Here is a 22,503-nt window from a genome sequence, read left to right as displayed (position 1 = left end):
CTTCCATACAATTTAAGCCAGAGTTCAACTAGGGTGTAACTATAATTAATAAGAGGGAAAGAGAGGGAATTCCGCAACAACTTGTGACTCTATTTTTTATTTCTATTTTCTAATACGAAATGAGCATGTAATTGATAAATTAAGTCAATAAAACTATCGTTCGAATTAAAAAAATAAAGAGTTGAAAAAATCAATTTTCTTATTTATTCTTCTGAATTGGAACTTATCATGGTCGATAGATTACTCGTGCGCAATGAAGGTTTTGTATTTAATTCATATTTATACGAGTATTAAAGTACTTATTTACAAACTTGTTTCCATGCAGCCATTAATCCCAGAGATCAATTGCCTCATATTGTCATTGACGCATTAATTAACATAAAACATGTCTAAAGAAAATTTTCTGGAATCTTGAATCGAGAAAACGATCGAATAGATGAAAAATCGTCAAGTAGGTACGAGTAGTACGAGTACCTAACCTAGTTAGAAAAATTGATTCAAATCAGAAGAAAATACTAGTTAAGAGTTACTTGCTTTATACATTCTGCACCAAAAAGCTGGTTGACTCTACATTAATAGAGGCGATATTTGCTTGGTGATGGTCCTGTGTGGAGACTAAATGACCGATGATGATGATACGAGTTCATGAAATATTAGTAAATATGACTACAGTTACAATAAATAGGAAGGAACTTATCCTTGAGTCATTTATTCAAAGCCTGACGTTTTATGCAATAGTGGTTTGTGTGTAAGTATAGGTCATGAACTTCAAAATCACAATCGATGGACAGTGCTAATGCACCGAACCGTCTGTGGACTTTACAAGCAATATTAACTTAAGCAACGCAAGTTTAAGTTTTATTTACATAGTTAACAATTGCGTACAAATCCCCCCTTCGCCTGGCTTGCGGAATATCGATGCATGTCATAGTTGGAACTTAGTATCTCTCCACCACCTCAGGCCGCCTGAGGGTCTCATACGTTCTCCATAAAAAAACAAAAAAAATGCAATTCCAATTATTATTATTAGTGACAGTGATACACTATACCATAGCGGAACATTACAAAACGAAACGTAAGTACCTATTTTTGTGCATCACACACGATTTCTCGAATGTAAACAAAGAAACGCCGGGTGTATCGATTTCTTAATCGGGCCGTTACGTAAATCGATTGCCGTTAGATCATAGGTTTTGAGTTCAACGGCCTGTTATCTCAACCTGCCATCAAAAAAAGATTGGTTGCCATAAAACTAGCATAGATTACCTATGAAATATCAATAAAAGACAGTGTTTTGTTATCTCATCTTAAAATCACTTGTCTTTTCTCGAAAAACAAATTAATTAGCAGCCGTATTCAATTCATCAGTCAAATGAACGCGTAATGTGCGTATAATGTGCGTAACCATAGCAATTGATGCATGACATGCATTATGTTCCACTCGTTCTGACCCAGTTACCAATGATAGCTGCCCAATGATATGTGTCAGTATCGAATGAGAGCGATTAGTTAGATATTCGATTTCGTTATCTCGATTATAATTTTATCCTATGTAGCTAGCTAGTATGTAGAATGCCATTGTTTAAATCCAATAATGTCAGGCAGGGTTGACATGAGACTTTTGATGAAAATACTAATTTCAAACTACACAATTTCATTTTTCAGTGTCATAAAAGTAGAGTTGACAAATAAAAATAACTCTATTTCTATTGATATGATTTAAAATAAAACTGATTTATCACGATCGTAATAAATAGTAGGTAATCCTACAGTAGACTAGACTCGGAATTTGAATTTTCTTTAAATTACGAGTACTTTTAATTTTTTTTAAATCATTAAAATTAATCTGTGTTGGACTATTAGCACTAATCAATTTTCAATTGTTAACTATGCAAATATGTTTATGATTGTTAGCATTTGGAGGTACAAGTTATAGTACCTACGCTTTGTTGAATTGATAATTTTTGTTCATGAAAAATGACACGACCACCAAAGTGCAACGGTCAATGCCACTTCAGTATCGGCTTCTAACTCGTCTTACGGGTCGCATAATTTTATCCAGTTTCATTTGGTTAACTTCATAAAACTTGGTTTATTAAACCAGTATGTAGTGGCCTTGACTCTGAAATTAAAACCTCTTTTTTCAGCTGATTTCGTGAGGACATGCCTGAAAAGTGATCCAGAATTTGACGAATGTTCACGGAATGCTGTGCAGCATTTGTTCAGCGCTCTTGGTCCCGGTATGTTAAATTTTATCAGCTGATTTAAAAACTTATGCTGTATTTTTTATTACTAACAATTTCTCGATGCGAATTTGTTTCTTCAAAGACAAAGTTACGAAAATTCTATGGATTTTTTTCTTAATTGTATGTTATTTTGTGCCAGTCTGCCAGCCCTAAGCGTCTATAGACCAGTCAGCTAAAACCGGCACGGTTGCAGAGCGGTTGCACATTGCACAAGCCAATCATGCAACTTAACCTCTTTGGTAGTTTTGTACTCCTAGTACTCACTCCCCATTTTGTGTTGGCGTTGTTGGCATTTGTTTTGTTTTCATTACAAATAAGTACACATGCTTTTGTTTGTTGTAGCGTTTGTACTTGTAATTAAATGTTAATTTTAATATCAAAACGTTGTCAAGATGGCCAGTGCCGGATTAAGCCAGCGCGGGGCCTGTAGCAAATTTCTATCAAGGGGCCCTTGGTTTGCTTTAGGTTCTCAAGTTTAGGGTATTAAATAAATCAAAACTGTTACAAATGAACTTTTCTTGATTTAATGTGGGAAAATTTAGAGATAACACTTTCAATATCAACTTCTTTAAGCAAATCATGCTCTATATTCAACAAAGTAAGATGATTAAGACGTTCTTGTCCCATCGTGTTCCTTAATTCATTTTTAATACGTTTTAATGTTGAAAAAGAACGTTCGCCACTGCAGTTAGTGATCATGAGAGACATGTAAATGCGCAAGGCAATTTCTAAGTTTGGAAAACACGATTCTAAAGAATTATTTATTAAAAGTTTTTTAAAATGATTAGTTTTTCAAACGTTGTTTGTAAAATGATCTTTTGTCATACGTTTTTTGTTAATAAATAATAGTAAACCTCATTTTTTAATTATCCGCTTTTTTACTTGAGACTCTAAAACACCTTGCTTATTTAATGCAGGATTAAATGCCCTTCAACCGTCAGGAAGACCACTTTTCGATAGGGTAAGTCCTTTACGCGGTATAACCGGAAAACCGAAAAAGCGCCCCTTTCGAGGGCCCCCACCACTTAAGCACAACTCCGTCGAAGTCGAAAACCTAGGAGAGTCTTTATGGGCAACTAATGAAGCCATTAAAGCACTAAAATCTTTAGTAGGAATTGTTTCAGATTTAATTCATTTTTGTGTTTAATTCTACTGGCCTATTAGAGAACATTCACGTTAAAAAGTTCGTAAAATACCTACCTACTTATTTTTATGATTTAACGTGATGAAATCGAGTTTTAGATTTTCAAGTGAAAGTAAAACATAGCCTAATGCAAGATATTTAACGCTCCTATCTAAATTAATCTTTTTTTATTTCGGTCAGACAGGCTTTGGAGCGCGGGGCCCCCAAATTCGCGGGGCCCGTAGCATTTGCTACTCTTGCTACGTGGCTAATCCGGCACTGAAGATGGCTATAATGATAGTGGGCTGGTAGGTTACAAGCCACTGGGCTAGTCACATAGCCTCAATTACGAAACATCTGTACATAACTTGCGGAAAGCGAAAGCGCTATTTCTTCACTACACTCATGCGATGACTCGAGTGTCTATGATTCCTAATATTCCTTTCGATAAATAATCCGATTCAGTATTGCAGTTTGTTGCGAACTGACCTTGACAAAGTGTTTTAGAAACACCTAATCTCTTTAAAAAACAATGTGTTTATTTATTAGTTCGTCATTTAATTAGTTACTTAAAAAATTAAAATATTTGATATCCTTCACAAAATTCCATTATTATCGCAACAACCAACCACTTTGACTATGGTGTTTCAAATGGTACATTTCTATGCATTCCAGGGCTTCCAGAAATTGACATGCCGCCTTTGGATCCACTGAAAATCCCCAAAATAAGGATTTTACAAGGCGAAGGCCCCGTCAACGTTAACGCCGCGTTAGACGACGTCACAGTGACTGGATTTGGTAAAACCGAAGTGCTTCTCAGCCAGTGAGTAGACCTTCTTTGATTTATCGTCTCCTGGTACTTCACTCGACAATTTGATCGATTGAGTCGAGTAATTTTATCGAATCGAGTCTTCTTTCGTTCATTCGATTAAAAAGAAATGATCAGTTAAACGTAAAGTTCGATAACGAAATCACTGTTTCTTCATATTTGGTTAAATTAAATGAGCACAAGGTTTCACATTTGTCACAAGGCAAAGTATTTGCAGAGTTCTCTTGTGATTTGGCTTAAACGAGTAGGAATACGAAAAATAACTGTGAGTGAGTTCACTTTTGCATAATAAAACATGTAAAATAAACAATATCTTTTTAATTTTCAGGGTCGACGGTAAAACGTATGACTTCTACACGAAAGTCCGAGTCCCGAAAATTAGGATTGAAGGCACTTATGACCTTAAAGGGAAAATTTTGTTAATCCCTCTGGTTGGTCGTGGTAAATGTTGGTTTGAGCCAAGTAAGTACTTAAAATACAACCGACTTTTAACACTTTTACGTCACTAAATATTAATACTGGTTAACATAATGTTGTTATTATTTTTAGCTAACATGACAATCGACATTGTGAGTGATGTAAAATTGTACGAGAAAGAAGATTTTCTGTTCTTCAATGTGACCGGCGCTCATGTCAAATACAACATTGGTGGTTTGAAACTCCGAATGAACAACTTATTCGACGGCATCGACTCATTAGGTAAGTCATTAATTAACAACAGTGCAGTTTGATCAAAAATTGCAATTATTATTGAAACATACCATTCCTGTCCAATAAAAGTGGGCATAAATGTTTCTTAGGCACCCTATTTGTTTGCAAGTATAAAACCTTGAGGGTATTTGTTTATGTAATTAAGATTGCTATTTTATAGAATTGAAATTAAAAAATAATTCAAATAAGAAAACATAAAAACAATAAGGAGCCGCCATCTATACTTTGCTATGTAAACTAAATAAAGCATAGTACTACTAGCGCCATCTACCGGAGAGTAGCCACTGCCTTGGAACTAAGTTTCCCAAGCTGTGGCTACTCTCAAATTATTAGATGGCGCTGGCTTTCAGCCTAACAGTCTCCTTCATTTTATGTTAGCCTGGTACTAGTGAGACGCAAATTGCAACGTTGAGAACGTCCGCCGAGACACGTTCACCTTGTACGTTGTTGCCAATTTTATTCATGAAGTTTTTCTATTTGACAGCGTATTAACGACGTAAATCTGACGTCATTTTTATGACTGTCTGATACGTTTTGAGCTAAATGATTGTGAGCTTTATTACTATTATGTCGTGATTTGAGATTCTATTGGATAAAATAATATAAACTATTAGATCTAAATTATCGTTACGTTACACAAATCATTAATTAGATGATTTGTGTAACGTGAACGTTTATAAATCCATATAATTCATATTTTATATTTATCTAAGGCAATTATAAAGTACCGTACTATGAAGTACCGTAGTAAAACGTGTGTACGTAGCGTATCGTAATGAAATAGTAAAAAGTTCTTGTTTTATCTTTCGCGCAACTATTAGCCTACCTACTTTATGAGCTGTGTCTTTACGAGAAAAATAATTTAACTGGGAAAAGACGGATATAGTATAAATAAAATCAATTAAAATTAATAATCCAGTAGTGCATGAAATAAATAAGTAACCAGCAAGAAAATCTGTACCTTATAAGTTAAATATTTAGAATTTATTTTCTTTGTTTACAGAGGACAGCACCAACGCATATTTGAACGCCAACTGGCGGCCTGTATCGGAATCTCTACGACCGATTCTTTCCAAAACAATTGAAGATATCCTACTAAACTTCCTTCAACGGCTATTCCATAATTTACCAGCCAAATTCATGATTGGCGATGTGAAAAATACAAGTAAAAAAGTGGATAAAAAAGTATAATTGTACACTATTTTGCCAATTTAATTTAATTATTTAATCAAGTTCAACATGGACTATGTCTATGTGGCCTTTTAGATATAAAATATGTCAGTGATTTTAGAGTAATATTAATTACGTATAAAGTTTATGATAGAATATTATACGTAGTTGTTTATATCAACGTTCAACTTAAGTTTTTAAGTTAATTTTACTAATTGAATTGACTAAATTATTTAAAATCCAAAGCTCAAAATCATTTTACGAACTGTTATGTTTAAGGAAAAATTTTTATGAGTTATTTACAAATTAGTGTATTTTTTAAATGTTTTTGAAGTACCATTTAATAAAGAATGATTTATACTTAATAATTGTTTTTTTTTTTTTTATATCTTTTGAATTTAGGTCTCTGCAATATTATTAATGTATTTTCATTAATATCTAATTTGTTCTACATCGGCTTTTCATGAGACAGCAGATAATTGCATTAATTTTATTTGTCAATTAACAAAAAATAATTTAAAAAATAAACCCGAATTCTTGGATAAGTGCCAAAATGGGCATGTTTACGAAACGATGTGTAAACCTACCTGTTATTGCAGGTAGTCCAAGGTCGACTATTTTCCATCAAGTTTAGAATCAACTATTCTTAACAAAAAAGGTGGAAGAGTAAAATTTCTAAATATTCCTACACTTTGATAGAGATGGCACCGAAAAAAACCACATGCGCCTCAAAAATATTTGCTTTATCAATTTGCTGTAATATTTTTGGACTTTTTAGTAATGACTTCCAAGCTATCATCACATTGCTAGTGATCACAAAGAAAATTGTTCGCACTAACCTGCCAAATAGGACGTCCAGGCATTTTAAAAATGTGGGTTTGTCAAATATTCACTTCACAAAAATGCACGGAACGCACGCGTTTCACCCGTCAGCCACTAGATGGCTCTGTCACGAAAGGTGGGAACAAAATAGCGGATACTCAGAACTATAACGTGTTTTATACGGGAGCCGATGGGCGAACGGTACACAGAGCGCGATAACGGACACGACGCAGAAGCTTGAGATGCGAGCGATCGACGGAAATATCCCCTTACGATTCCTGATCAATATCAAGATTATTGTTTCCACAGGTGTATTACTAATGCGATATATTCGGAGATGTGTGTCAATACTGTTGGTATTCCTCTTTCATTTCAACCAAGTAATATAAAATCATAAGGATTTGAGCTAATATTCTGAATGACCTGGAAAGGCCTCTAACTGAATTAAATGAATATTATATTTAATTAAAAACAGATAAAAATGATCAATATTTTTAAAGTACCTACCTATCCCTTACGAATATTATATGTATAAAAAAATGATGATTATATGTATAAAAAAGATGAAGATATGATATTGTAATGTTTACTTATTCACGTCCTATAACTAAAAAAAGTAATAATTTACATAGCATTTCGTCATCCAGAATTGGAAGCTTGGATGCTGAAACGGCGACATACAAAGAACATGAGTCGGTTGGACTTATTTTTAGAAAAGTGCCAGATTCCCTAATAAACTGGAACGAGGTTGTGAAATTTCAGTGCGCTTCAAATTTTTCGGTCACAAAAACACTCGGTAGCCATTAAAAATCTTAAGAATATTGAGTAAGTATGAAATGAATGTTCTATCGCGGCCACTGTTTTTATAAATAATGTTGATATACCTAATTGAACAAAGCTTAAGAAGATTCTTACGATATTACCTACTCAAAGCCTAAACAAACTTTTGTAGGTCCTTATTGTCTTCTTTGCCATCAAAATTATCATCACCATACGCATGATGGTTATTGTTTGCAGTGCCGGATTAACCCTGAAGCAAATTAAGCAATTGCTTGCTAGCACATTGATACTACATATTATAATTATACTATTTTCTGCGAATTTAACCCGACCCGTAAAAATAGGTTGCATTTGAATTTTTAATAATAATATTATGTTTTACTGAATATCGATCTGCAAAAAAACCATTCTTGCAAAAAACGGGATGTCTCCGAGGGAACAAGCCCTAACAGTACCTAAACCTTTCTAGTTTAAACGCTTAGTTGAGGCTTTTAGCTTGTAGTTATTTCCGTTTTCCTAATTAAGAAGGCAAGGGAAGGTTACAGTAGTATTGGAATTCCTTACCATATTAAGAAAATTCTATTCCTCATGGAAGTAGATATTCTAACAGTAATATCATCACTGTGTGACTTGTATAGCTTAGTGGTTTCGATAAGTATAATATTGAATACAATAGCAATAAGTTATCAATCACTTACATGTCGTCATCGTCTCGTCATGGAGATACGTCGCGTCACACAAAATGCATACGATTGCATTCCACCGCTCCTTTTTCCTGCAGTCCTTGTACTACAAGTTCCTGGTAGGGGAGTCGCTGTAACAAAACTTTAGGAAATTAACTGAATGACGCACACAATAATAATTGTTAAATTAAACCATAGATATCTTATTTTTTTCAACGTATTATCACTTTTATTCAAATCCATAAATTGTGAGAAATATATTATGATTGTTATGTCATTGTTTTAAGGCAAAAATGAATGATCTTTTAAGTAAAAAGCTGACAATGCAATTGAGACTCGTACACTCGTTACTAGTATTTCCTACTAATATTGTTAATTAAAAATGATTTAGTACTTTTTTCAGCTTTCACAAACGCATCTAGTATAATAATCCAAACGCATCATACACGCACAGACCAAAACAGATGAAGGTCGCACCGGTTACTGACCTGCAGATGAGCATTGACCCAGAGAAGGGTGCTCGAAGGGGATAGGGCCCCTTTCGTGTCGTTCACAAAAGGAACGAACACCAGGCCCGCATAGAAGCGAGGAGGTTGAGCTGCATACATGCACTTTGCACCGAATACGCGTGACGTCACCCACTCACTGCATTGTTTGCCGCTGCAGTTTTCGTGTTTACATTACGATTTGTTACGAACGGCACGCCAATCACGATTGTTGTGCCCACGTTTTAGATAAGACTAATCATTCATAACATTATGACTGCAGGAAATCAAATAGGTACTAATTTAGGAAACTTACTTGTTCATTAATAGTTGAGAAGGATCTCCACTCCACCTTTGTTTTTTATGTAGAATATCAAATAATTATTTTGTCATAAAATAAAAAGGAAAGGTAAAAAGTTTATGTCTGAATCACTTGTCTTCAGATTATCCCCTTTTTTTGACTGCAGCTAATTTTTTTTATATAAAAAAATATATGTTACTGTGACTTTCGCAAAAATGAAACGATGACGACGATCGACGCATTTAAGCCCACGTCCGAAACGTCTGACTTTTCTTCCCACTGCCTTTATGATCAGTCCGCAGAAATAGAACCTCTTTGTACTCCAGAACGTTCTTTTAGTCAATAAACTGAAATAGGTCGTACTTCGTGATGGTTCAAGGTAACGCGTGGCTTACGGGAATAGTCTGTGAGTAAACTTCTTAAAATAACGTCGTCCTACACTTGTTATGTAGAAAAGCCGTCTTGTTTTTCAGTCTGTCCATCGCCACTCACATATTCATGAGGTATTTTGGCATAAAATGTTTACGACTCTGACAGATTTACACGTACTTCGGTATCGGCTATCGGTACTATAGAAATGTGTAAAGGTTAAGAATTATTCATAAAACGAATTTGAATTCTCAAAAAATAAAAGCAATAAATTATTAAAATATTATTATAATAAAATTATTAAATCCTTCAAGGCCCGCGAATCTAGACACAATAGATAATCAATTGTTATGACATTAATTAATGCCGTCTGGGACTCAAGTGTCTTATTTTACTCAATATAAAATTCCCATTGCAAAGTTGCGGCAGCAGTATCGGCATTTAAGTCAAGGGCTCATGGCCTATTCTGTTCTTGAAGGTATACACTACATAAACGTTGTTGTGTTTTTATAAAAATGTAGTAAAGGCACTGTTATTAACACGAAAATAACAGTTAGCGCACTGTCGCGTGTAATATTGGACGGAGAAAACAGGCTCAGTGGCGACCTCTATGTCTAATAGTTAATAATTCAATCTATTAACTCCTACGAGTATTATTTTTAATCCTGCTATACGCTATCATTAAAATGCATTTTTTGATACATTATCATAAATTACATACATTTTATCTTGGATAAGGTTATTATAATTTACGTCACAGCAGAACTAAAATTTGTTAACTATAAAAATCATTTTCGCCTTTCGTGATAACAGCAGAATCCTAAACCAAAATTGTCAAACTCCATACAAAAAACACCGGCTATCGTCAAAGTTACGGTCAAAGTAAGATGGTTCAACTCAGCCTTACTACTAGAGATGAGACGTATTTACTAGAACAGATCCACACACTAGGTATTTTACAGTACTAAGCGTCACCTATTCCAATTTTTTAAATACTTGATCCACCTAGTATTTTATAAATTACACGATTTCTGACCCTACCATCAAAGTAATAGAGGTTGTTATTGCGTAATCCGTAGTCGTGTATTACGCACACCGAGTATTTCTCGCTAAGCTTATGTGCGAACGTAGAGATTCACTCCGTCTCTGTCTGACCACAAATTTGAGCGCGACGAAGCAAACGCACACAAACGTAGTCAAACCATATTAATGTAAATTCATGTAAAAAAGAAAAAAATATGTAAGTATTTTTATGAAATTGATATCTTTTAAATTTAAATTGAAGTATGTGAAGGGAGGATATCAATCAATCAACAGCCAGCAAAACATTATTATTCAATTTCAAATTGCATTATTCATACTACGGTTGTATCTTTTCAAAGAAAAATGTATTTTAAAGTCATATTACGTGGATTATTCCGCACTAGTCGCGTTAAGTATGCTAAATTACTGCATACTAGGTGGAATAGGTATTTGGATCGAGTATTAATAAATACTAGGAATAGGTGCACCTAGTATCAAATTTATCTAGTATAACCCATCTCTACTTACTACTACTTTGCCTGGCCCATTCCCATTTTATTTGGGGTCGGCCCTCCGCATCATGCGTCTCCAGGCGGCTTGGTCCTGGGTTGTCTTACTGTTAACTTGGGCTTCTTTAAGGTCGTTATTGATTACGATTTTGATCCAACTCAGCCTTAAAGAACTAAAAATGTATAATGACAAAAACAAAAAAACATTTTCGAGTTTAGAGATGACAGCAGAACCCTAAAACAAAATGTTATTGTTATAGAAAGCACTCAAATTGTAAAATTCACACGAATGGAATTTTTATGTTCTCGCTGTTATTTATGTATTTGCTATTTTCAATTTTCGTTAGAGAAATAGCGTTGTTTGTCTTCAATTCAATCTTAAATACAACCGTACATTAGGCAAAAAGTAATGAGTACCTAACCTAAATTACTATCTTAAAAAAGTTAGTAGCCTATATTATGTACTTAGCCGTGTGGTGACGGCAGAGTAGAATACATTTGTCACCAACCCCTACTCTTCCCGCGGGTGTCGTAAGAGGCGACTTAGGGACTACACATCAAACAGAGAATGGGCAGCAGCGCTCTCTGAAAAACATCAATCTTTTAAACTGCGATCTCCAACCCGCCTGCCAAGCGTGGAGATTATGGCAAAACCCTCCACTATAGTGGAGGAGGCTCATAGTCCAGCAGTGGACTGTAAAGGGCTGTTGATGATTATGTACTCCTATATCATCATTATTTAGGTAACGTATTGTATAATAAACTTTCCTATTCTAAATTAGAATTTTATTCTATAACTTTTTGTTGAAATTTTGACCTATCTTGACCTACACCAGCAGCTGAAGATATTTATATTTCAAAAGATAGTATTCATGCTTTAAAATGCGGCACTTTTTTTTTACCTAACCACTTTTCTCTCTTAACCTTCATTCACCTGCCCAAGACCGTGACAAGATGCCATAAACATAAAGAATAGAAAAAATATGTTATTTATAATTAACTTGGAGGATGTTGTGGTTATCCTCATCCAAGCGTAAAAAATATATGCGCACATTTTACTCGCATCGCGGCGCGGCATCGCATACAGCGGCCAACGATGGAACGATCGGAACGCGCCGGTCTGCTGTGGAGAATCTGGAGCAGGTTGTTACGATCGCCAAGTACTAGGCTCACAGAAGGTAGGAAGAGGTGTATTCTAAAAGCTCAAGAAAGACACTAGCGCCATCTATCAGTGAGAGGCATAAATGCTTACAGCTAGTAGTAATGTGAAGCATGCTTTTAATAGCATTGTATTTGCCATCTATCGGTGAGTATAAAATACAAGAGCTAACCTCAGTTAAGTCTTGAAAATACAGATGGCGCTGCTAGTTGTTCTTGCGAATTTGTAAAACCTGCATTCATTTTAGCCGACTTTAAAAAAGGAGTTTCTCAATTTCGAGTGTATTTTTTTTATGTAAGGGCTTTTATCACTTTGCCTTATTTTATCGTACATTGTAAGCAGTTTTATTATTATTTTGATAATTAATTACGTTGTTCATTTTATGTTAGAATTATCTGGGTATGGGCACCACACCAACTAGGTATGTTGGGATTATTGGTAACAAAACGTGAAATTTAATAAAACAAACGTATAGTTTGACTGATGTTTACTATGAAGTTGAAGTAAGTACGTACGTATGTGTTTTATTTACAAGGAAAGCACGTACGAGTAATAATCACAAAAACTCAAAAAGTAGGTATTGCATACTTAGCTTTTAAACAAAGGACAAGCCAAAAAATAAATTTAAAAAACAGTCTACAATCTCGTAAATTTATTAACTAAATAATAGGTGTTATTGTTTTGATATTTTGCACAAGCTATTATAAAATAAGTACCTAATTATTACAATATTATTGCACTACATAGTTTGAAAGTATTTCAACTTGATAATTTAATGCTATTATAAAGAAATGAATATTTATAATACAGCATGGTATTTATTTTATTTATAGATTTTAAATTATTCTAACATTTACTTAAGTAATGCAGGTTTATAAATGAAGCTTATTGCTTGAAACACGTAGTCTGGAATGTACACCAAATATGTTTAAAATATAAAATTTGACCAGGAAAATAAATAAATAAAACCCAGCCATTATAGAGTAAAAATTAACAAAAATAATATGTGCACGAAGACTAATAGGGGAAATAAATTAAAGGAAAACAGCCATTATATTTATTTTCCTGATCAATATTTTTCACTATCCAATAATAATTAATAATACTGACTGCTAATAAATCTATGACTAGATTATAATACTAATTTAAAAATATATTTACAAGGAAACATCTGATATACAATAACAAATCCGATGGGTTGGTAACTAATGAACTACAATTACAATTAAATATTAATTAAAATACCACAAATATAAAGCTCCATTGAGTTGGACATCATCATGCAGATTTAGTGCTGATCAAATTTCTGACGCTTAATCTAACTCGTCATAGCTGTCATTGAAGGACTGATCCATGACGTCACTGTCGAAGCTAGCGGTGGTGGTTTTGGTGACTTCTGCTTCTTTTTGGGCGAGCAGTCGGTCGCATTCGTTCAGGCGGCCATGCAGCACTTCATAGACTCTGGTCATGGATGTAACCTTCTCTTTGCAAGAGGGATCAGTTTCGATCGCGAACAACCGCGAATCCAGCAGCTTGATTGCAGCAACGATGTAGTTCCGTAGCGTCTTCGTTTTGTGCTCGCTGCTGATGCGTTCGAGGAATGCGCACACCTGTCTCTCTCCACAAAGAAGGACGTCCACATCATAAGCCAACGGCGAGTGCTGTCTATGTAAATATGCTATCAGTCGTTTCGCGTAGCGCCTGTAAGTGCGGTATGCTTTCCGCTTCCTTGCACCTAAATTTCTGCCCATCGTCATGGATTTCTTCATGTCATCAATGACGGCTTTGTAGCCAGCATCGATTTTGGTGTCGAAGATGTCTCGTAGACGTGTTTCGACTGGCTGGAGTTCGTATGGGGCTGGGGATGGTGGTAATGAGGGGGAAGACGGAGGTGGGGACGGTGGGAGAGGGTTGCGTGTGTTCTCTTCTTCACTGGACTCGCTTGAAGCTCGTCTCTCGGCCGGGCTGGCTTCAGGGACCGTGTATGGTCTCGGCCTTGTCCTGGTGCGTTGGACACGAGCAGGCCTCGGGGCCGTTCGGGCATTATAAGCGGTGAGGACGTTCGCGTCTTGTTCGGTGAGTGGTCTAGCACGTTGGGTAGCAGCTAATGGTATGATTCTGATTTTGACGAGGGCATAGCTCTGGTGTATTTTGGCCCTGATGCGTGGGTCTTCGTAGTCGGTGCCCCATAGGTCTCGGATGGCAGATTCTTTGAGGTACCGGACCTGACAGAGTTCTCCGTTGAAGAAGCGTTTTCTCTGTTGCTCGTTGAGGGCGTCTCGCTCTGCGCCGGTAAGTCCATGGATCTTGGTGAGATGGTCGGGCAGCTTGCCGTAGGTAAACCGCGCGCAGTTCTCTATGGGACACGGAATGTTGGCGTGGTTCTGTTTCTTCGCGCGCACCGGCGCTGAAGGCCGCGCTGCCATTTTGGATTGTGGTTCTGGAAAGACGAAAATTATAGGGTTAATTTGTATAAATGACAGACAATTTTCCGCCAGAACCCAATTCGATTTCCCTCAAAGGTAAGTTAGGTATAACCAAACTGTTTAATTACAAAGAAGGACCAAGAATAATTGTCGGTTGCCTTGTGATGATAGTCTAAAAGAATAAGTTTACTTTTATTTTGCATGTCATATACTTTGTCATCTCCGTTTAAAATAAAACAAATTATTTTTTCAGCGGTACCTACATCAACAACTGAACCTAATTTGCCATCTCAATATTTTGGATCCACTTAATTTATTTAGAGGGTGTTTATCGACGTAGGGAGCTGTCCGAGTATAATAATTGTGTTGTCGGAGGCCTCGGGCTGTTTGCAGAGCGCCGGCCCGCTGTCCTCGTCTAATTTATTGAAAACAATGCCCATGTCTTGTCGACTCCTTGTTTCACCCACAGACAGGACAGAACGGCTTTCTCGTTTGGTAAAATCACATCTTTTAAATAGAAGTTTCGCTATAAATGTCAAGTTGTAATAATGAAATTATGGTTAGGTACTCGTAATTAGATATTGCTTACTGTAGTTAAGACGAAGTATATTATTATTTAGTGGTTAAGATTTTAATAATTAATGGTCCAACTATTGCATTGTTCTACATAGGTTCGCAATTAATTTTATTTTATTTTATTTTTATCTCTTGGAAAACTTGAATTGCCTGAAATGTTCATCGACGACGCCATGAAAATCAGGGAATTGTGGTCGTGGGCAAAAGTTATTATAAATGGATTAACTGGTTCTAGAGGTTAAAATATTTTTTAAATTAAAGTAAATTAACGCACTGTAATCGTTACATTGTAAAATATAATAGGTGTTGTCAATTTCAGAGTTTCAGTAAGGTAAGTTTGCACAAGTTTAGGTTGTACTAAGCCACAAGTCAAAACTTAGTACCGGTACAAACTATGAAGACAAGGTTTTAAATGAGGGTCCATGTTCAAAGGGGTATTCCAATGTTACATGTTAGATAGTCAAATAATGTTGGATTTGACCTACTTGTAACTAACTCTCTACATTGTCCTACCTGGAAACTTGAAATTAGTAACTGCCATAGCTTGCTTTGGAATAAACTTAAATATCAATCAATCAACTAGCTTAGTGGTTTGTACTTTGTATACGACTCAAGAGGTCAGACTCGACATCAACGAGAGTTTAAAAAAAATTCACTGCGCTATAATCTTAATATCTATTCTATAAAAGCGAAAGGTCACTGATTTACTGACTCACTCACTCAACACGAAATTTCAGAAACTGCAAGTGCTAAGAGTCTCAAATTTTGCATAGGGGTTTCTTTTAGAACGTAGGTGCTCATTATGAACGGATTTTACGAAACTCCACCCCTAAAGGGTTTAAACGGGATCCATGTGTACGAAATAACGGGCGGCTGCAAGTACGCTATAAATTATACCTATTAAACGCGTAGTGTAGGATTTGCTTACTTTTGGAGAAGTCCACCAGAGTGCTAGGTTTCTTTGTTTTTAATAACGGACTTATCAAATAAGCCGATATAAATGGAATATTAATGATGTCTCAACATTAATATAACAATATGCTTCGAAATAAGTCGTCTTAGCCTTGATTGGAGCAAATATTGATGTAGAAAATTAGCTTGTATCGCCGGGAGTGCCCGCTACAATAAATAATCTAAATTGAACGGTTCCCGAGGGAATCCGGGAGCGATATCCTATTGTTTGGTGTTCGTCAATTAATAATTTTGATTAGTTCACTTGCACTCGGTTTTTGTAAAGATATCATTACGAATTTAAAGAATTTACGGCAAAGTTGACGACCGATGAGGTTGGGCCTCATTAATAGAAATAAAACTTTTATTATAATTATAATATTTAAAAACAGTTGCCAAATCAGGAAGTGTTATCCTCAGGGTTAGGAAGTATAATATGAAAAACTTTTACTATGGTATCAATCATTGGTAGCAGCGAGTGCTTTCTGAATCAACCACTTTGTATTTTGCTTAAAATATGTCATTGCAATATGAGCTAAGCTTAATTAAGTTTACCGAATTCTAAGTTTGACATATTTGGGAGGTGTTGACGACACACGCGGTGCCTATGATGGCGACCTATATTTGCAGCGGAGTATGCAGTCGAACGCCTTATAAAAAGTTGAATACTATGTCAAAAAATCGCATAAGTTGTAGAATATCAGCTAGGGTATAATCAGGAAAAAACAGACGATGGAGTGAAGGACGCAGGAATCACCTTTTGGTTAAAGAAGGTAATAATAAATCAATTAAAAAAAAAAACTGAGACTCAATAAGATTGCAGTTTCAAACATGATTACTGAATACTGCTAAGTATACTTTGCTAATGACTAAACTGTGTAATAATATAACAAAACCATTTCCTTATTTCAAAACAAAACTTCCACAACCTCCAACAACCGTGACACACGTAGGTACATATTAATCAGCCCACCTCTTGTACGCCTCTGATTGACACCGCGCAAATATCATCTTACTTTCAAAGTTTCCCTCTTTCAAGGAAAGCGAGACTTGAATAAATAACTAATTTACATATTTAATAACCAGTATCGCCGGATTCAATTGTGGCGGCTCTGAATTATTAATCCGCGCTTAGCTTATTACCCTCTGGCTGTAATCAAGTATTCTGAACAGATATTTTTAATTAGCAATAAATGTAAGTTGAGGTTTCTTTGAGAAATTTTAAGAAAGCGACAGAACTTTTTAATTTGAGACCGATTTTGGTGAATTTTGTAATTTATGCGAGTTAGAGTTAACACTATAATCAAGATGACTTGTAAATTTTAATAAAGTCGCATCACAATATAACGCACAATTTATAAATTCAATGCTAAATAGTGAAATCGCGTATCGGAAAACGCAGCGTGGGACGTCCACCCACAAGGTGGACCGACGACATCATAAAGGTAGCAGGAAGGCGCTGGACGCAGGCCGCTACCAACAGGGCAACATGGAAAGCATGGGGGAGGCCTTCAGCAGTGGACGTCCTATGGCTGAGATGATGATGATAAAATAGTGAAATCCAGCTCTATCGGCAGTTCTTTTTTAATTTTTATAACCATAAACATGTCTATTTTTCCTTCTTTTCACAAAATTTATTTTTTAGATACAGACTTACTCGTAAATATCAAAATATGGGAAATCCGATAACTTTTTGGGTTGCCAAACTTATTTTCTACGTCAAAAATAACAAGTACACCTCAATAATTAGTTTTCAAGAACACTGTCAGGTGACGGATCTCATGTTCCCGTTTTATCACCGGATGCAGGACCCCAAAACATCGCTAAGACGGGGAGATCTCCCCACTTGCCTCGTAAACAGGGAGGTTGTTTATGCAAACAAATAATGCATATTGTGCACTTTGCACCGTATAGAAAATGGGTAGCCTTGTTTTTTAAGTTAATTAGATATTCTTATTTTTACGATGAAAGATTTTGTAGAGTTAGTTGTTTGAAACAAAAATAAAAACTATTCTTAAAGCCATTTAGTGCACATAGGCTTTCAAAAGAGCTTTTTATAATCCCACATTGTTATTTTAATTATAATTATTCATTGGTATAATTTTAGATTAACAGTTATTATTTGAAAGTTATTTTCAACGATACTCCTTTATTTACTCTTGATGCCTATTAGCGGACTTAATTTTTAACAGCAATATCTATCAGTTAACTTTGCGGTGAGGAGTCAATTTTTTTCGTGCTGTTTTGTTTTGTTTCCCTGAACGTAAAACCCAATGCCTAATAACAGCTAAATTTTAAACTTGTGAAGCACTTTTACTATTTTCGATAAAAAAGTTCAATACAAATGAAGGTGTCACTCGCTAGGGCGGGCGGCATATCCGCCCCCGCCCGCCCGTGCATCGCAAACAGATAAACAGGGGTGCGTAAACAACAGCAGGGGTGCAATCACGTGGGCGAAAGGTGATACTTCTATCTGGGGGTTAAAATTTGCATTATTCCTTGATCTTGACATAAATCTTGAACGGTTTTGATGTTAGGAGCTTGTATGTTTTTTGAAATACATATATTTATTTCATTCATATCACAGTTTAGAATGTTTTCTGGTTTTATCTAAATCAATATAATTAATTATTAATTGTTTAGGACAGTGACAAATTAAAATATCTGGCCAATGAAATATAAAAAGTTTCAGGCTTACAAAAATTGCGGTACTTACGAGTTAATCAGATTATTATTTTAGCAACTTTTTGGTCGTTAAGAAATTTTGAGGAAGAGCTTTGATCATCTATCATCGACGTATGAGATAAACTGAAAGTTATAAAATAATAATAAATAAATAAATAAAGTACTTATATTGCTAACAAGTTATGGGTCATATAGATACAAAAACTATCCTCAATTAAAATTAAAAGAAAAACTTATTTTACATAATAGCTAATAATTAAAATAAATGTATTTTTAGGAAGCTATAAATATTGTCTGTTGCATTGAAATACATATTATGATTGATTCACTTTTCTTTCTATTATTATTTTACATGTCTGTACCCTACTTTTAATCTAAATGAGCAAAATATAATTTTTGTAATGATTTAGGAGTGATTAGCCAACGCCGTAAATCTTGTATTTTACACTGATTGTAAGAAATATTACAGCGTTAAGTAGGTAATTATATTAAAAATTTCGTAGCATTTTCTCTTCAGTTTTGTAACATTCACAAGAAATTAACTTAACTGTAGAGTTTACTAAAATAAATATTTACGTACCATTATTATTTAAGATATTAAATATAATTCTTGATAGTATAATTAAGTCATTATACCCACTTGTATTGGAGTTCTATTTATTATGCCAAATTCTATTCACAGCTATCATCCTCGTTATAAATAAGTTTTTTCAATATAAAATGTTCATTTATTCTACAGACAATAAACCTATCACCCGCTTATCAATTAACACATCAATAAACAACACAACAAGTCACAAAAAATAACTTAACACCAAACAAAAAATCTTGACTCACCTCCAACGAACTTCGACCAAGTCCCAAACAAAGTTGCGCGTTGTTTACGAGGATAAACACGTTGTTGTTATTTATTCCAACAGTTTTCTGGACCGCGACGACACGTCCTACCCGAATAGCGGCCGCCGCTCGACTGGCGTTACGTAACCTTATCCTGGATTCCTTGTCTCACATTCCCGTACATTTTCTCGCCAGATTACCCTGACCTCCCACCCCTCCCGCTCTCTCAATAAATCAAGCGCCTTCGCAGGACAGTTTGCGAATATTAGGGGTTTCAGCAAATTGGGCGGTTATCGACATGCCGTAGTCGATCGGAAAACTTCGTAGCATCGGCTCCGCCCTACGTAGTCGGCTACGGCGTAGTTCTAGTTTTAATAATTATGATTAGGAATTTAATTTAATTTATTACAATTTATTAAAATATGTGAAGTGACGCATTGATAAACAAAGCTGTTGAGACCAGTTTGCTATTTTTTTAATAGATTATACCTACTTTTAAATTATCTGTAGATTCTCTTCAAACTTAGTTTTAATATTAACTGTATATTACATTTTTTAAGTTGTTTTCAAATCAATAAATAGAAAATTGAGTTCGAAAATAAGAGGCTTCTAGTTTTGATGATTCTCTTCTAATGAGCGAACTTTGACAACTCATAAAAAGTTTCTTTAATGATAGTGTTAGCATACTTATTATTATTATGTGGTGTTAGCAATCCAATCCAATTTCTTTAAAGGTAATAAAAATGCATGTTTTGTAAAAAATATCATGCGTAAAATCACAGGAGGTTGGTGAAAGAATCACTCAGTGGACAATATAAGTTTTTTTTGTGAGGTGTAGTAAAAATATTTTCGAAAACCAAGTAGTAACTTACTTATCAAATTATCATAATTTTATGGGCATAGGTGGCAGCACTTGTCACACAAACAAGCTAGCTCCGTAAATAAATTGATTTTTAAAATGTAAAAAGACATTATCTACACATTAAACCAGTGAAATCGATATTAAATATTGTGACTAAACAGTGATAATGTTATCTAAAACTAGTGTGCGTGAATAAACTTAATAATTAACTCAAAACTTGTGTGGACGAGCAAGACTGACGAAACGGACAAAAAAGTATGTAAACAATCACAAACAAGAAACTTACTGCGGACAATATGACTGTACCTACGTGAAGCTAAAAAAGTGCTGTGTAAAGTGATATATCGAAACATTTCACCTAAATGCATTATCGTTGTAACATTATGATACAAGGAGGGTACAACAGACAATAAAAATAAATTGAAATCACCTTTCCTAACGTCAACTCTGAGCGAAGAACCTATAGTTAAATTCGTCAACTTCTCATACGAACGCGTGGCGCTGTTGGTCAAGACTCTGATTAGTACGGGCTTGTTTGACGGGACCCGAGTTCGAATCCGAGCATCTTCAACATTTTTGTGTGAAAAATTTTTAATTTCACTAACATAAAATAAATAATAATGGAACTATCCTGTGCTGGATGTCTTCAAGAAATAACAAGTAGAAGCTATTTAAAATGTTCTATTTGTTTACAAAGTTATGATTTGAAGTGTGCTAATGTTTGTGAGAAAATATTCTACAATTTAATGAGCATAGAACGTAAAAATGACTGGAAGTGTCCTTTATGCAAATCCAAACAACCAAAGCTCGATAATACAAACACACCTATTAGACTGAGCAACACGGCTGATGAACGCAACAACTCAAATTGGTTAACACCAACTGCGGAGAGTAACATTACTATGAGACGGAAGCGAAATACAAACTGTACCAATGAGTCATTATTCATGGACGACACATTACACTCACAAGAAGGAGATACCACGACAGAAATCATAAATGAAGAAAATGAAAGGGCAAAAAGCAATGACACTGTAAACATATTATTAAACTCAAAAATATTAGAATTACAAAAAAAACTTGAAATTGCTGACAAAACGATTGAAAGTCTGACCACTGAAAATGGAGAATTAAAGAAAAAACTCATAAATAGCGAGAATGAACTAGATCACTTAAAACTTGCATCTCAACGTAAAAAACCCGTTTCAAAAAATAAAAACTCCTCTACAACGGAAAGTGAACCCCCTATAGTGCATTCAAACAACTTGATAGAACAATCAATGAGACAAGAAGTTATGCACGAAAATAACCCCAACAAAAATAAAGGTGTGTCAGAAAATTGTGACTCTAATAGTAGCCACAGGATATGTTTACTGAGTACTAACAAACGGAATAATGCCTTAAGGAGGGCTGAACGAACATTCCCAGATAACTATAATCTATGCCACTACCTCATGCCGAAGTGTGGGGTGGAACATCTACTAACCGGATTAGAAACAAAGTTACAGGATTTTACCATGAAAGATTATTGTATCATATTTGTCGGGGAAGAAGACTTCTTAAGGACTCATAATTATGTTGATTTAGTTATATTAATTAGAGAAATGATTTTACCACTTAAACACACAAATGTTATAATCTGTCTTCCTACTTATAAGCTTAGTTATTACAGTAGCGTTTACAATTGGCGAGTTGAACATTTTAATAATTTAATGTATCTAGATATGTTGACCCATGAGCATGTGTATTTGTTAGATTCGAATATGAATCTTCAATATAACGCATCAATGTTTGATATACGTGATGGATCTATTCTCAATCGCGGGTTAAATACTATATTTAAGGATCTTTTTAATATTGTAACGGATATAGGGGATTATTTGTCTAGTGAGTTACCCGATATGAAAGAAAATAATACTAATATTACTAACAACTCAATGAGTAACACGACTGCAA

At 34.9% G+C, this 22,503-nt stretch overlaps 3 protein-coding genes across 3 annotated transcripts in view; 2 read left to right on the top strand and 1 right to left on the bottom strand.

The window, feature by feature from the left end:
- Positions 1 to 742: 742 nt before the first annotated feature.
- LOC114350838 (circadian clock-controlled protein) lies at positions 743 to 6,366 on the top strand. Its single transcript, XM_028301782.1, has 6 exons — positions 743 to 1,075; positions 2,148 to 2,240; positions 4,045 to 4,192; positions 4,527 to 4,660; positions 4,748 to 4,897; positions 5,913 to 6,366. Exons 1-6 carry the CDS (start codon positions 1,006 to 1,008, stop codon positions 6,098 to 6,100), a joined length of 783 nt encoding a protein of 260 aa, XP_028157583.1. The 5' UTR covers positions 743 to 1,005; the 3' UTR covers positions 6,101 to 6,366.
- Positions 6,367 to 13,306: 6,940 nt separating this feature from the next.
- LOC114350839 (uncharacterized) lies at positions 13,307 to 19,835 on the bottom strand. Its single transcript, XM_028301783.1, has 2 exons — positions 19,686 to 19,835; positions 13,307 to 14,650 (listed from the first exon to the last, which is right to left on the bottom strand). The coding sequence occupies exon 2, from the start codon at positions 14,634 to 14,636 to the stop codon at positions 13,524 to 13,526; it is 1,113 nt and encodes a 370-aa protein (XP_028157584.1). The 5' UTR covers positions 14,637 to 14,650; positions 19,686 to 19,835; the 3' UTR covers positions 13,307 to 13,523.
- The window catches only part of LOC114350837 (eukaryotic peptide chain release factor subunit 1-like), a 28,055-nt gene continuing 20,238 nt past the window's right edge, over positions 14,687 to 22,503 (top strand). The window contains exon 1 of the mRNA XM_028301781.1: positions 14,687 to 14,732. Within this exon, the coding sequence (XP_028157582.1) occupies positions 14,687 to 14,732 (46 nt within the window). The remainder of the gene's footprint in view (positions 14,733 to 22,503) is intronic.

This window comes from Ostrinia furnacalis, unplaced genomic scaffold (genome assembly GCF_004193835.3).
Source record: "Ostrinia furnacalis isolate ACB-3 unplaced genomic scaffold, ASM419383v2 OfSCF0993, whole genome shotgun sequence".
Lineage (NCBI taxonomy): Eukaryota > Metazoa > Arthropoda > Insecta > Lepidoptera > Crambidae > Ostrinia > Ostrinia furnacalis.
The sequence above is the reverse complement of the archived record's forward strand: the minus strand, read 5'-3'. Positions and strand labels throughout refer to the sequence as shown.

Coding starts and splice junctions, on each gene's coding strand:
- LOC114350838 (XM_028301782.1), top strand. CDS start 1,006: ATGCAATTCCAATTATTATTATTAGTGACAGTGATACACTATACCATA. Junction 4,193..4,526: donor ACCGAAGTGCTTCTCAGCCA/GTGAGTAGACCT, acceptor TTTAATTTTCAG/GGTCGACGGTAAAACGTATG. Junction 4,898..5,912: donor CGACGGCATCGACTCATTAG/GTAAGTCATTAA, acceptor CTTTGTTTACAG/AGGACAGCACCAACGCATAT.
- LOC114350839 (XM_028301783.1), bottom strand. CDS start 14,636: ATGGCAGCGCGGCCTTCAGCGCCGGTGCGCGCGAAGAAACAGAACCAC.